The sequence below is a fragment of the Diceros bicornis genome, chromosome 8, assembly GCF_020826845.1.
Source record: "Diceros bicornis minor isolate mBicDic1 chromosome 8, mDicBic1.mat.cur, whole genome shotgun sequence".
Lineage (NCBI taxonomy): Eukaryota > Metazoa > Chordata > Mammalia > Perissodactyla > Rhinocerotidae > Diceros > Diceros bicornis.
Genome location: NC_080747.1, coordinates 20,519,562 through 20,536,153, shown reverse-complemented (window position 1 = coordinate 20,536,153; position 16,592 = coordinate 20,519,562). Strand labels below are relative to the sequence as shown.

The 16,592-nt window shown below is 41.3% G+C and overlaps 1 protein-coding gene across 1 annotated transcript in view; it reads right to left on the bottom strand.

Moving 5' to 3' along the window:
- Positions 1 to 9,323: 9,323 nt before the first annotated feature.
- ANAPC4 (anaphase promoting complex subunit 4) overlaps positions 9,324 to 16,592 on the bottom strand; it is a 36,036-nt gene continuing 28,767 nt past the window's right edge. Inside the window, exons 22-29 of the mRNA XM_058546829.1 lie at positions 13,988 to 14,085; positions 13,341 to 13,402; positions 13,224 to 13,262; positions 13,036 to 13,137; positions 12,156 to 12,230; positions 11,088 to 11,261; positions 10,069 to 10,192; positions 9,324 to 9,670 (exon numbers count right to left, since the gene is read on the bottom strand). Of these exons, the coding sequence (XP_058402812.1) occupies positions 9,443 to 9,670; positions 10,069 to 10,192; positions 11,088 to 11,261; positions 12,156 to 12,230; positions 13,036 to 13,137; positions 13,224 to 13,262; positions 13,341 to 13,402; positions 13,988 to 14,085 (902 nt within the window). The 3' untranslated portion in view covers positions 9,324 to 9,442. The remainder of the gene's footprint in view (positions 9,671 to 10,068; positions 10,193 to 11,087; positions 11,262 to 12,155; positions 12,231 to 13,035; positions 13,138 to 13,223; positions 13,263 to 13,340; positions 13,403 to 13,987; positions 14,086 to 16,592) is intronic.

Below are 16,592 nucleotides of genomic sequence, written 5' to 3'. Positions count from 1 at the left end.
ATTCTGAAGATCGTTTCTCTGAAGATCATTTCTCTGCCTCTCCCCGAGCTCACCAGCTTTCCATTTTCCATGAAAGCCTTTACCTACTGGAAGTCTGTAGACCAACAAAATGCAAAACAATCTCGATGAATTGGGAAATGGGACAGAGAAGGTTCACAGCTCAAGTACAGTGGGCAGCTTCCCCTCTATAACCTTTCTGGAGAAAGAACACAGCTCTGTCTCTCTGAGACCTGAACACACACACGAACCTCCTCGGGAGGCAAAGAGAGAGACTGGCTGTGGGCGGTGTTGTCTTGGAGGAAACCACTCTAATCTCGGGGTCAGAATTTGGGGTTCTGATCCCCAGCGCTGCCACACACCACTCCCGTGTCTGCAGAAACAAAAAGCGTCACTCCCTCCCACGGCCTGTTTCCTCACAGAGCTACAGCGATTATGAATGAAGGAGCTCTGGCAAGAACGAAGCTCAGCGCAAGTGGAAGCCGGTCGTCATTGTCAGTCGGTGCCACACGGACAGTAGGGTGGTCACGATACTGCAGGGAGACTGCGCTCAGGGAGCAGGGCCGTGGGCAAGGCAGCCAGGATGGGGAGGGAGAGCCCTGTCTGGGAACAACACAGACCCCAGAAAGGTAGCCAGTGCAGTGGCTAAAAGCAAGGGTCCGGCACCAGACTGCCTGGCTTCACAGCCCTCTCCCTCCCCCGCTCCTGTGTAATTCCTGTGGACAAGTTAGAAGACTTGCCTGTGCCTCAGTTTCTTCATCTGTGAAATGCAGATGATGCTAATAATGGCACTTACCTTGTCGGATTGTGGTGAGGCTTAGATGAGCGACCCACAGAGTGTGCCTGGAATGGTGCCTGGCTCTTACTAGGTACTCAGTCACTGTTAGCGCTTGTGATCTGGAGTCAGACCATCTGTTTTGCATCCTACTAGCTACTTGACAGTAGGCCCTACTTTGGTAGTAGGCCCTACCACCTACTAGCTGTGTGATTAGGACCCACAGAAACTCTCTGAACATTTTTTCTTTTCTGTAAAATAAGGATAGCAATTCCTTCGTTGCAGAGCTGTTCAGAAAATTATGAGATAACACATATAAAGCCCCTTGCAGTCTCTCCCACGCTATTTCTTTTGCATGACAGGCTTCTGCACAGGAGAACCTTGAAAAGCCAAATGTAGACAGGAGAAGGGGGCGGGGGGCGGCAGCTGCAGGAAGAGGTCCTTTGGTCAGGTCTGGCCTGGCGCCAGAATGTCTGTGGCCCCAGCACTCGGGATTTTGGGGTGCGATTTGGCAGATCCAGAGGTTCCCAGGTCCAGCTGGGTTTAGGCCCTCCTGGGTCTGCAAGTAGTCAGCTGAAGCCCGGTGCCATCTCCTAGGGGCCTGGCAACTGCCTCGTTCCCTAAACAGCCAGAGCCCCTGGACTGGGCATTTCCCCCAGAGGAATGCTTTGGATGACCCATGAGAGGCTCAGCACTGTGGACCCCCCTGACCCGGAGGTGGGGAGGCCCTGAACTGCACCGTCATGCAGGGGAAAGACGGATGGTTCAGTGTGTGCTCCTCCGGGCCCTGACTGGACCCTTCAGCCAGGGCACAGTCAAGCCCTCTCTCCTAAGCAGTCGCCTTGGGCCACCTCCTCACTCTGCCACACGGGGCTGTTTCCACAATCAGCAGCGCACTAAAGGCAAGATTAGGCAGGATAGCAACCAGAAACACCCCCTTCCCAGCGTCAGTGGGGAGAGCTGCTGAGCGCAGCTTTAAAATCAAATCAGAACTGACCTGTAATCTTATCTCCCAGATCTAAGAAGTACCAACCTACGGCTGGGAATTAAAAACACTACCCACGCTCGCGTTTGGCTTGGTAGTTCTATTCTGCACCGTGTCCTCTATAACCACGGGTATCTGTTTCGAGCTCCTCTCAGGCAGTCAGCTCTGCTGAGCCCGCCCGGGTTTGAACCCGAGCCTCACTACTTACTAAGCGACCTTAAGTCTGTCACTGACCCTCCTCCCGGCCTTTCAAAGCCCCGGAAGCCTTGGAAGCACCTGTAGCTTCCCCTCCCCTCTGTTCCCCTCACTGCTGTCATCTCATCGCGTGGCCACTCCTCATTCACTGGGGACCTCAGCACCTAGCTCACCGTTACTTTCTCCCCCATTACTGCTGTCATCTTTTTTGGCAGCTCACACAGATGAGCCATCCCAAACCCCTGGCCACTCAGTCTTGACCTGCTTAGTTCCTGTGATTTTCTCCTTCCCCAGTAGCACCCACTACCGTCAGTTACACTTGTCATGAACTCACCACCTTCGTACTAGTCACTGCTAACAGCCCTCTGGCCATCGCCTCTGTCTGTCCATCCCTCCGACTCTAAACCCCACAACTCTCCACCTTCTAAGCCACTGACCCTGTTACTCCTCCACTACCTTCCCTAACCCCCTCCTCTACCTGCCTCCGTGTGATGGTTTGACACAACCTCAACCCAGATGAAACCCAACGCTCCACCTAATCCACCCCACAGCTGAGCAGTGGGAGAAATGATTCTATTAACTGGAGTCACGTTAAATTTATACCACAAATCTCCTGTGGACCTCAACACTAACACTTGCTCAGCAAATTCACTGTCCCATTCTGGGGTGACTATGTCACACCTCTCCTCTCCTCATCACTCTCTGCCGAGACCGTCACAGCTATTTCATGGGGAAAACTGTTGTACCACCACCAGTTTCACTACCCGCCAGCACGTCCCACACGCTTCTGTTAGGATGGAAGAAACATTATGCTCCAAGCTAAGGCTGACCTTCCCTGTGGTCGCTGGGTCTCAGCCCTTTGTGCCTTCTTGAGGATTCACTCTCACATATGTTCCCCCTTTTCTCTAGAATGGTCAGTTTCTCCCCCTTTAGTGGATCACTCCTATGGATGTATAAATAGGCCTTCATATCATCAATCTTTTAAAAAAGAGTCCCCTGATACCATCCATGTCCCCTGCTGCCCCTGACTGACCCCCACTACAATTCTTACAGCTAAATTCTTGAGTGTCGCCTCCATTTGCAGTCTCCATTCCCTCACCTCACATCCATTCCACACCCACTCCAACAGGGCTCCTGGCGTTAACACTTCTTGGGAACAGTTCCTGTCAGTGTCACCACTGACTTTTTTTTAATACCAAAAATCATCTTTTTTTTTTTTTTTGGTGAGGAAGATTAGCCCTGAGCTAACGTCTGTTGCTAATCCTCTTTTTGCTGAGGAAGATTGGCCCTGGGCTAACATCTGTGCCCACTTTATACGTGGGACACCTGCCACAGCACGGCTTGATGAGCGGCGTGCAGGTCTGCGCCTGGGATCCAAACCTGCGAACCCTGGGCCGCAGAAGTGGAGCACGTGAACTTAACCACTACGCCACTGGGCTGGCCCCCCAAAAAATCATCTTTTTAAAACATCATTTCTATCCTAAATTCACAAAACAAAGGCCTTAAAAATTATGTGGAGGCTGAAGAGTAGGAAGCCTGATTTGGAAATCGAGGTCTAAGGTCTCCAATATCTGGATGGAGCTGAGCTTGTGGAAGATTTGTAATTGTTATTTTCAGTGAGCGCAGGCCTGGACCCACCATGACAGTTTTTCTATAGAGAAATGTAATCTGACTGTCAAATAACCAGTTTCCAAATTTTGAAATACAACCCATTTGTGAGCAAATTCAATACATTGCAATGCTGTTAAATTTCAGGATAATTTATCATTTATATTTCAAACCACAGTGTCCACCTTGCTGTAGGCTAAGAGATCTGGTAATCCGATCATCACATATGACTGAGCACCTACCATGTGCCAGGCACTGGGTACAGGGAGGGAACCAAAATGGACGTGATCTCTGATGTCACAGGGTTTGTAATACAATTTAGACAATAAAATAATAAGCACAAAATTAATACCTAACTACAAATTGTGACAACTGATATGAAGGGAAAGGGTAAGAGACTCCTAACATCACAGTAGGCTTTTCCGCGCAAGAGACACTTAGCTGAGAAATTAAGAATAAGTGAAAATAACCTTAGCTGAGGAATTAAGAATAAGTGAAAATAACCTCGTGAAGGGTTGGGAAAAGGACATTCCTGGCAAAGGGCATGTCCCAAAGCTCTGGAGTAGGAAAGAACTCAGTTCCTTCAGGAAATGGAAAGAAAGCCAATACAAGCGGGGGAAAGCCCCGAGATGACGCTGAGGAGGAGCGCTGGGGCAGAGCAGGCAGTCCTGGAGAACATGTTAAGGAGACTGAAGTTTACTCGAAATGCAGTCACCATTAACTTTCAATTTTGCAGACAACAGCCAACTCTCCGTCACTCCCTTTCTCCACTTCTTGGCAGCATTTGACACGGCTGACTGCTGCCCTGCAGGGGCTTCCATTAAACCAGTCACCTGGGTCTCCTTTGATGGCTCCTCCTCTCCCAGGGAGGAAAGGGCTCTGCACCTTGTAGGGCCCCACAACCAGGGTCTCAGCACCTTCGCTATCCACACTCCGCCACTAGATCATGACTTTGCATCCCAAGAAAGCAAACCACACCATATATGTATTTTTTATCCTTCACACCTTTTCCTGCAATAACTTAGCAAGACAAAATAAGTGGTGGAAAGGAAATAGGGAAGTAACATATTATCAACGTTAGAAAGTTTTGCAGCATCACGTAAAAGGTTGACAATTGCTAGTGTAGTTTACAGCAGCTGGCTACTCATCTAGTTGGGCTCCCAAATACCTAGTTCTACTATTTGAGCAGTGGAAAAAATATAACTTTTAATAATAATAATGCTCACTCTGCAATAGGAATCAGGAATACAGAAATGAACAAAACCATCCCTAAAGTTTCCAGTCTGGGGCTACATGAGAGCACTGGAAGTTGGATGGCAGGAGGCACCAACTACAAATTTGTCTCCTCGTTTTAACGTTTAAAACGTCTATCAAGTTGGCACAAGTGTCATTTAATCATGTCGTCAGACAGATTTGTCATCCCTACAGTGGTAACCACACAGTACACTTCGTGTCTGGGGGCACTGTGAGTCTGACTGCACACACCTGAGGAAAGGTGACATTTATAAGCTGTAATGGCCCATTACTAACCTGCATGGCCCATATGTAACTGAACATAAGTGAGGCCATCTTGTTACACTAAATGGCCCCAGCCCCTTTGTGTGACTACTCGCTGCTCTACTGCACGTACTCTAAAAAAATTCACATGCTCTCCTGATTTAGGGCCCCCGCTTACATATGTACTCCCCTATAGCTTGATAAATTAAACCTTTGTTCTATGAGTTTCTCTCCAAGAACAGGCTGACCAAAGGCAGGAAACACACCTACAAGGTATCCATCACAGCTGACAGAAGAATGGAACAATATAATGCTTGGAGCCCGTCACATCTGGAGACCCACATCCCTGGACCCCTCCTCACTGCCCATTTTCTCTACATAAGTGCCTCAATATTCTGTAATCCTTGAAGATGGTTTTTTGAGACATTAGTCTGCCATGTCCCCACTTAAGCTGGCTAATTGAATTAAAACTTCCTCTTGATCCTTAACTCATTGTGATTAACTGGCTCAGGTCACGGTGAGCAGAGCAAGCCCATTGCTCGGTATCACATACAGACCCAACTCAGCATCTACCACTTGGCTGAACGTGACCTTCTTAAGGCTGAAATGTGGCCTTGAGGGATTCATTTCTACATGGCGCAGTGCATAAAGAGAGTTGGGGTACAATTATGCCTACCATCATTTAAACAGATTTACAGAAGAGTGAGCATCTGGCATGTGAAATTAACCACCAGTTAGGGTCATTTTTAAGGAAAAGAATACATCAATTTTCAAAGCATCTAAGGGAGCAGCTTTTAAACTTCAAACTAAAAATAATAAACATTTGGGCCAGCCCAGTGGCACAGCAGTTAAGTTTGCACAGTCTGCTTCGGTGGCCCAGGGTTTGCAGGTTCGGATCCCGGGCACAGATCAACGTACCGCCTGTGAAGCCATGCTGTGGCGGTGTACCATATAAAGTAGAGGAAGATGGGCACAGATGTTAGCCCAGGGCCAATCTTCCTTAGCAAAAAGAGTAGGATTGGCATTGGATGTTAGCTCAGGGCTAATCTTCCTCACACACACACACACACAAAATAATAATAATAATAAACATTTAATTACTAAATAATAGCTCCCGTAGGAAAACAATGGTTCTCAACCTTAGTGGGTATAAGATCAGGTGAGCTGGTTAAAAATGCAGGCCTGGACCCCTATCTTCACATTCTGATTGAATGGGCTTGGGTGGCACCCACAAATGTGCACTTTTAATCACTGGCCCAGGCAATTTTGATGTGGTGGTATGTGCTTCATGGGAAATCGTCTTCTAGTTCGCTCAGAAAGTGAAAAACATTGATTACCTACCATATTAACAATTCATTTCTTAGAACTAACCCTTTACCAATTGACAATTTCTGAACTGAATATTCCTCATAAGAGTTCAAATACTATTTTCTGCTCTAATATACTCCTTACTCTCACATTATAAGGTTTTTGTGACCTTGACCTAGTGTAATCTTAAGTACCATCTCCCTCTGCTCAGTGAGAACTAAAAATGGTATGCTGGACAGTCAAATGTAGATTCAATAAATGCAAACAGTCTACAGACAACTGTCACAACTTCAAGAGGTGCCAAAGAAACTAATGTGCCCCTGTTGAAATCATGCACCTCATGATGTTGGTTACAGCATCCTCTGGAAATAAGCATTTAGCACGTTTGCTTGTTAGACTTCCTCAAGGATGAGAAAGTATTTAGATTAACTCAGATATATAGACTCCCCTAGTTATGGCATCATCAACTCAAGGCTACACCACAATGGTTTTCTTCACATTTATATTCAAATGCTCTAAATAAAGAAGATAAAATGTTTTAGCATTTTGCTGAGTGTAAAATTTTTATTTTGGGAAAAAATCAAGAACAAAGCAAAAAAACTAGAAAGCCAGAGAATTAGAAAGACTATTGTCACAGTCCTATTAAGTCTGGCCAAAAAAACCAACTATTCAAATTTCTAAAAAACCAACCAATTTATCCCAGAAAAGAGCAGCAGAGAATATTGTAATAAGTGCTAATCTCTATCAGGTGTCTCATTATGTGTCTACCACAATGCTCTACAAACATTTAGTGCCCTCATTTAGTCCTCAAACCCTGAGACAGGAACTCAATTATCCCCCCTGTACAAAGGTCAGGGCCCGGAGTTCCACATTCAGCCAGTAACTGGGGAGCCCCACTGCCCAGGGACCTACACCCCACACTTGACTTGTCGTTCACTAAAGTCAAACTCAAATTTGGCAGCTGCTGCTAAATATACTAGAAATAAAGTGATAGTGGGGCCAGCCCCGCGGAGTAGTGGTTAAGTGCGCGTGCTCTGCTGCTGGCGGCCCGGGTTTGCATCCTGGGTGCGCACCAATGCACCGCTTGTCAGGCCATGCTGTGGCAGCATCCCATATAAATGGAGGAAGACAGGCATAGATGTTAGCCCATGGCCAGTATTCCTCAGCAAAAAGAGGAGGATTGGCATGGATGTTAGCTCAGGGCTGATCTTCCTCACAAAAAAAAAAAAAAAAAGGTGATAGTGTATAACAATCAAATTGGTTCTAAATATTAAAAGCAAAGTTTCTAACGGTGTGGAAATGATGGCATATATCTAAAAATACAATGATAAACAAAATTATTTGCTCTAAACTTAAAGTGATTCAGATATCAGTTTAAACTTTTTTCACTTTGATATAATACAAACCCAGTTCCTAAATATTTGATATATCACATACATTAAAAGCATTAATGAAAAAACTATCCTCCTATAACTAGGAATGACTCACATTACTAATTTAACTCAATGTTAGGGGATAGCTGGCACATCAATAGAACTACTCCTGATCGTTGGTTCAAGATCAGGGAGGAGGCTGGAAATCTTGGTTTTAATGTATCCCTATACTGGAACAGCAGAAAGCAAACATGCACATACCAAAAAATCTTTATAAATGCAATGAAGTCACAGGGGACAGATTACTGTCTAATAAAGAACTGATTGATTATTGTGAAATTGTAATTCATTCTAAGAACAAGCTGTAATTATTTGTCCCCCAAATCCATCAAAGTTATTTAAATGTTATGTGGTAAATTTGTGCAATGCATTCACTCTCAAATGCCTCTCATACCTACAACATATAATTTCTCTGAAACGTCATCTGACAGTTCACCTTTCTTGCTCACAAAAGCTAAGTCAAGACATTCTGCACTTTGCCATGAACACAGAGCATCAATGAACATTTATGTAAATTATATACTAATCATGTTTAAGGCCTGTTATGTGCAAGGTAGCACGGTCAGTCTCCAGAAGACCACAGTTCTAAACTCCATGTTCATGCACCCAACAGTGGCTTCTCTTCAGTTTTCCCTTCAAAACACAAAAAGATCAGACCAACTGAGGCACCTGGAGTAGCCAACGAGTTGTACCTAAAATCCAAGCGTAATAGCTCCCTATTAAAGAAACAGGCAAAGGACACAGCAATCCTGCAGTTACCCACTCACCTGGTTATAGTTTATCTTCCTGCCTCAAGATATTTAAAGCTTTAAAAAGTGATTCTTTCATTTATCAGTGAACTGATGTTAGAATTCATATATAAAATGGAAAGTCTTTGAAAGTCACATGAGAATACTATTCTACTTCAGGAATGAGCTTTAGGAATCAACAGTAGCTCATTTGCGTTAATACTATGTTTAGTTGATCCGTATTTCTCGTGTTCCCAAGGAGTCAGCCCCACAGACAGCCACAAGTCCTTGGCCAATTCTCAACAGAGGAAAAAGACACTTTAAACACTGCTAATTCAAAGAATTCAGAGCTCAAATACTGTAACAAAATGAGAAAAGATAATCACAGAGGTGTCAGTGTTTTTGTTATTTAGATCATCAAGACAGTCCCATCTTTTGGTTTATTTAGCATTACAATAAATCAGCATAAGCTATTTTGAAAACATAATTTTGGAAGCCTTCTGGAGATCTAACATGAACTAGAAGGGGAAGATAGAAAAATATGAATAAAACGTTGTCTGTTTTAAAAATACTAACTGCATCAAAACTTCCAGTGACGAATGACTATTTAAATGTAATTTCTTCCTGATACAGGAATTCCTGGTACCTACCCTTTGACAGAAAAGACTAAACTTTTTTTTCACATTCAATTTATGTTTTCTTTAAACATTAGTTCTGCACACAGTATTAAAAAGAAATCTCAGCAAAAAGAAAGTCTATCACAGTGACTATACCACTAAAAAAAGATAAGGTAGAACAAGAAAAAATAAAATTTACTGTTTATTTCTGTGTTATACAAAGAAAATTAAAAGCGGTCCAAGACACTCCTATGTCCTTTCCAACATAATGAGAACATACAGAATAACGGCAAGCTAGATTATGAGTCCAGCTCAGGGTCAAGCTTTTCCACTTTAATGACTACCTCTGGAGCTAAAGCAGCAGCACCAGCCTGTTGGGTCTCTGCCTCTGATTCGGACAACACTTCTTCCTTTATCTTCACAGGCTTATTACTGGCCTCCTCCTCTTCATCGGAAGACTCATCGAGCTCCCACTCATCATCTATGTCCATTTCAAATACTCTCACATGACGGAGATTTGAGCTTAACTAAGGAAGAAAAGGCCAAATAAAAAATGTTACAATTAATGGCTTAACTCATACATTATATATAAAGAATTAGAAATCAGAAGTTTAAACAAAGAATGGTTTTATAGGAAAGTTCTTTTCCCATCAATTTACAACAAAATCATTAAGCTTAGCCTACATTCTGTGTAAAAGGATCTCCACATACAACAATGACAATTTCATGAAAATTACAATCTAGAATTGTTATTAATTACTTAGTAAGCTTTCTCAGAACAAGAGAACTAAACAGCTAAGGCCACTACATGCTCATAATCAATAAAAATAATACATCACAAAATGATTGCACTGAAAGGAACTTATAGATCCAAAGTCACTTCCTCCTGTTACTCTTAGTCAGTAAACAATCTGTAGATACTTACCACACAGGACACTTTTCGAAAACCATTCCCAGCAACATACTGTGCTTTCATACTTTCCAGCAACCTCCAATGCTTCTCAAAATGCATGGTACGTGTGGGAATAGCACTACACTGCTCATCCAGCCTAGAGAGGGGAAAAACCAACCCAGGAATGAAAAGCAGATCTTCTCCCCGGTTTACTAGGGTAGTATCATGGTCACCCATGGGTTCAATTTCTACCAACATTCCCATTACCAATACAATTCTACCAGCCACCATATAAAAAAGCTGTGATACTATATTCTATGAAAATACTGTCATTCCAAATAGGCAGGATATCAACTTAGTAAGGTTTTGATTCCCTTTCAAGAAAAGCAAATGGATACATTTTTAAATTAGAGGAGGGATCTGCTTACTTAAATCTCAGTCAACTAAAGCCATCTCTTGGAACTGGACATGTACCCTCCATGTGGCTACTGAAGTTCTAATTCCAGAAGGAAACCACTAAAAGCAATCTAAAATAATTAATTCTACTACAAACTGGGGTTGATGTTACCCTTGGAAACAGAACTAACAGAAGCCCCCTTCTCCACTCCAAATAATTCCCTACCTTGTTCCAGCAAATACTTCTTGATTTACTAGTCAAGAAAAGGGACAGAAGAGCTGTTGAAGCCAGTATTTTTTTTTTTTTGGTGAGGGGGATTGTCCCTGAGCTAACATCTGCATCAATCTTCCTCTATTTTGTATATGGGATGCTGTCACAGCATGGCTTGATGAGTGGTGTGTAGGTCTGCACCTGAGACCCAAACCCACAGACCACAGGCCACCAAAGCAGAGCGTGCAAACTTCACTACACCACTGGGCCGGCCCCTGAAGCCAGTATTTTTTAAATGAAAAAACAGGAGTATTTCTGCTCAGTTGATTTTATGATTATCCCTATTAACCTTTTAGCTAGCATACCTAAAGAACTAGAATGTATGATACACATTAAAAAACATTTAACTATATCAGAAAGACAATCTTACTAATGAGTTAGTTACCTTGTAGAGTAAGTCCCAGTGAACTGATATTCTGCAGAATCTTCACTGTTATATACTAAAGACAATGGCAACTGGACCAAAAGTCTATCTCTTCCTTCACGTCCTACAGTGTCTTTCAGAACTACCGTTACAGTTTCATCATCATAAAACTGTGCATCTAAACAACTGTAGGTGCTAGAATTGAAATAAGTTGTGTTATAGCAAACATGATCAGAACTACTGAGAAAATATTGTATGCATAACATTATACTGGTACCAAGCAAAAAAACTGATAAAAAAAAATCAAGAGACATTCTATACAATAATGTTTAAAACATATCATTATTTTGCACTAAAATCACAGCTACCTGTTGTAGTGATCATTCAAAAATATAACTAGGCCCTAAAAATAGGTAATCATGAAAAAGGAAAAATCTGTGAAGCTGGTTCACAGTTCCAGGACATTCCTGACATCAATGGTCAGGCCTTAAGCCAATGGAAATTCCATGAATGATATCTTATATATATATTGAGTAAAGAGAGTTAACAAGACTGAAAAGTAAAAAGATTTACATATGAAGATACAACAACTTTAAAGATGTTATCATAAAAAACTTTTACAGAAGGAAAGGAGGTAAGAAAAAGATTGGTCTATGATTAGTGTCAGTTCTTTCCTCTGCAAAGCCTCAGGGATGACTTAGGTATTGTTGCCCTTTTGTATCCTAAGAAAATTCCAGAGCAGTGAGAACAATATCACCTCACATTTTTATTGGTCATAACAAGAACTTTAGCCATCTGCCTGCTGGAACCACATTACTTTCTTGACAGGGAGCTCAGAAGTATTAATTACAGGAAACCACGCTACATAAATTCCTGCTGCAGGGCAGTTAGATGCTGTTCAACTCTAAGTCAAATCACTCTCTAAGTATAAAATACGTAATCAATCCTGCCAGCTATGTTGCAAATGAGGAAGTCCTAGGTATATCATCACTTAAGTGAGTCTAACCATATTCCTATCATTTCACTTATTAACATATACACATATCATATGTATATATACATCTCATCTAAACAAGAGTCAAGATTTACCTTCTTCTCACTTTTTCGGTTGTGGCATATGTGAAGCTCCCAAATTTAATAGCCATTAGTCCGTTACTTACAGATCTTGAAGAAAGAAGCAGAAAAAAGAAGACTTTGTGGAAGAACCTGGATGGCCAATAATCTAAATGCTTGAAAGAACAGTTCAAACACCAAATTTTCAAACACCAAATTCCAGATCAAAATACCATTACGCTCACTCTAGAACACTGACAACTAATTTAAACACCTAGATAGATAAACCTAACATCAAAATTACAACTTGGTTTAAAATCTTAGTCACCCATGTAGCAAATACCTTAGAAAATTAAGGACATTTAGATCAACTAAATTATTTCTCTTTGGCTACATCTGGTCTCAAAAAATTTCCTTCAAATTCAGATTTAAAACCATTTAAGATACTAATGGTATTTTGAATATAAATTATCTTTCAGAACTTTTACTTTGGGATCTAAAAGAAGTCTCTATAGGCGAGGCCCCCTGTTTAACAAAAGGCACACTTAACCTGAGATAAAAATCTTTTGTATAAGGAACCCAAAATACAGCTTTGAACTTCCAAAAGTTTATGAGATATAATGCTGAGTGTTCTGCTCTTGTAGTTTTCCTAACCCTAAAAAAAATCCTACATGTAATATTTATATACCAACACAAAATTAAATAATCTAGAATTAAAAGCGATCATATAGCTTCCTAATCTGGCATTATCATCTTAATGACGTGAAAACTAAGACTAATACCAGTTAAGTGACAAGCCTAAAGTCATAAGCTGGCTTACCTAAACCTGAAATGTAGGGAAGAAAAGCTGTCTGTTTTATTATTAAAAATAATAAAACCTTTATCTCTTCAATTCAAACTTCAGATTAACACTTACTGGGAAATATCAGTATGTCTCCTTAAGATGCACATTTTATAAAGTGACTCTTCTAAAATAGTAAAAAGAAGATAATGTAGATTTGAAGTTTTATTATTCCACCTAAAGAAAAAAAATTAATGTCAAAAATAGGTGCATAGAATAAAATTGTACTGTTCATATGAGATAGGAGAGAAACACACACTTACAGAAAAGGAAATTTGAACAATCTACGTGTACAGTCCTCACTAAAACAAAAGAAAAAAAAGTAAGAAAAATTTAAATTGGCTGTTGAATTATACCACTCAAAAGGTAAACAGAATTACCTTCTAGCATCTCTATATAATGGAATACAGATTGCTTGATTCATCGATTTTCCAATTACATCCTAAATAAAGTAAGATTTAAAAATATTATTCGAGCACTTACATACATACAGATAAATACTCTACCGAAAGTGACTGACAGACACTGTTCAAGTCAAGTAAAAAATCATCTATATCACCAAACCTTTCACACAAGAAACTTTAATGACAGTCACAACAGTAACGAAAAGAGAAAATTCTGAGTTGAAAAGGACCTTGGAGATAAGCACACGTCAAGTTAAGAACCACCTCCTCTAGTCTCATAGCATCAATCTTCCCTCCTTCGGGAGTAAACAAGAGACACATCAGCTCTATCACTAAGACCGTTTTTTATAGTAAGTTTGTTCTGGGAACAAATAAAATACTAAAGATGCCAACGCTTTCAATAATCTTGTACTTATTTGTATTTTAATGCATGTAAGAAACTAACAACAAGAGGGAATATTAGGGTGAACCATATGAAACTGCCCTTTTTGTTAGTCAAAAACAGTTGAATATCAGCATTTTCATATGGTTCATCTTAGTAACTATGATCATTTATATAAGTGAGCCACATATTGTATATACTCTTGTTCCTATATAAAGACACGCATTTCTTTCAAACTTACTGCTGGCTTTTGCAAACACTGATCAATAATGTTCTCCATCCGTCTTTTCACAAAATGCAATGATTTTCGAGGATAATAAGGAAACAGCAAAGGACTTTCTGGTTTCAAACAAAAACAGAAACAAAAAAAAGCTATAACAAACCAGATGATTAGGAGAAAACAATCTACTGTTAGAGCCAGCTGCACAGCTCATCTCATGGTGGAACTCTCCCTGGTCACTTCATTATACCCTCACACAACCTCGCTAAAAATGACCATGGCCTTCTGCCTTTCATCATCACCCACTAAAAACAACCACACTTACTACAAGCTGAGTCCCTCCAGCTTATTATTCTATATTCTATCTTTCCCACCAAAATCCAACCGTATGCTTCTGTTGGCTAAGAAGAAAGGGATGATTTGTGAACCATAAGACATATAATGAAATAAAGTTCATTCTTCTCTACTCTTTGCCACAATGAGTGACAACAGCAATCCAGTATTTATTTTTGGAAGAGTATGACACTAAAAACAAAAACAGAAGATAAGAAACTAGTGCTATGAAAATAAGCTCTTTACTTCTGAAAAGGCTACTTTATCAGTAGGAAGTAATATGTAATCCAGCATTTATTGACACCAAGTATGCTAGGTTCTTTTTAGATTTGTTATTTCTATTTCTTATAACAGCTATACAAAGTAAGCATCATATTCTGCACTTTACAGAAGGAAAAAAAAAAGAGGTTTAGGAAAATGAGGCAGTTGCCCAGTGTGAAAATGACCAAGGACCTAGACTTATGACTCAACCCAAGCCTGACTCTTCTATTGCACTCTGTAGGCCTCCCTCACTTACAGCACCTCATGTCCCAGCTATGTTGAATAACATGAATTTTAATCACGTTAACATTTTAAGCACCCAACAGGTGACAGATGCTGTGGTATCACAGAAAGATACTTGGTCTCTGTCCTCTGTTCCTAGCATAGAGCTCCTAAAACCCTTGGAATTTCCTGAGTGATAAGGGTGATAGGAGCATCATTTGTTTTAACGAGGCGACTCTTGGCAGGCCCCTAGATAGCTTCAGGATGGAGGCTGGTTGCCCTAAAGACCAAGCCTTGATTAGAAGCTTCAAACTTTCAGCCCCATCCCCCAACCTCCAGGGAAGGGAGAAAAACTGGAGTTGGGTTCAATCACCAACAGTCAATGATTTAATCAATCCTGCCCACATAATGAAAACATCATAAAAAACTCCTAAACAACAGGGTTCAGAGGGCCTCTGGTCAGTGAACACGTCAAGGTGCTGGGAGGGTGGTGTGCCAGAGAGGGCATGGAAGCTCTGCACCCATACCCACTATCCTGCCCTATGCATCTCTTCCACTTGGCTGTTCTTGAGGCGTATCTTTTAGAATAAACTGGTAAACCTAAGGTAAGTGTTCCTCTGAGTTTTGTGAGCCATTTTAGCAAATTATCAAATCTGAAGCAAGGGGAATTGTGGGAACTCATACCTTTGTAGCCAAGTGGGACAGAAATGTGGGTAATCATGAGACCTGACACTTACGACTGAATTGTGAAGCGGGGGCAGTCTTGTGGGACTGAGCCCTTAAACCTGTGGAGCCCAGCACTAACTGGGTAGCTAGTGTCAGAACTGAACTGTAAGACACCCAGTTGGTGTCAGAATTGGTCTCAGGAGGAAAAAAACTCTCTCTTTTTGGTGTCAGAAGCGTTTTGAGTAAAAACAGCTCAGATGCCAGCATACTGAATGCCTGTGTGTTACGTGCCAGGCACTATTCTAAGTGCTTTATCCAGATTAGTTTATTTAATCTTCACAACAGCTTTTTGAGGGAGGCACTATTATCATCCTCATTTTACAGATGAGACCGAGGCAGAGAGGTTTGGCAACTTGTCCTCACCCACACTCCTAGGGTAGTAGAGCAAGATTCCAGCGCAGGCAGTCCGGCTCCCAGAGCACCGGCTTTTACCCATTATTCAACACTGACTCTCTCATGTACCCCAGGCAAGTACATGCATTAAGTATTTAGCACTTGATTTTTGCAAAGTGCTAGAAAGAAGTTTCATTAAAGTTTTCTTAACAGTTCCATAATGATAGTTAGCATTACTTCATACTAGACGAAGAAAGTGGGAGATTAATGAGCTTGTCCAAACTCACATACCAGCAAAACCTCAAGCATTTAAGAGATGGAGTTAATCTAAAGTATTTCTTGGTTAAACATGAGGCCTGTAGCTAAGATGAGGCCTTTCTATTCAGCCATAGAAGATAGAGGGGGAAAAAAAGGTAAGACCTATTTTTAGCCCAACAAAGTTCCCTAGATTGGTATTAGCCCAATACAGTGACAGGATCCAGGTGCCACCACTCCTGGTACATTGCCATCAGCCCTCCCCAGCCTTCCTTACTCCTTGGGCATCCTGATTAAATTTAGTAAATGAGTTGAGTCAGCTGTTCCTTTATTCTCTCTCATTTCAATAGCTAACTTACAACAACACATCTCTCTGGTGATCTTAAGACTCAAGCAATACAAAATATGTCCTGCTCTGAAAAAGAATTTGGGATTCTAGGGTTAAAACAAAAAAGCAATAAGCAAAGTTCTGGGCCTCAGAGAATTCTCTCCCTTC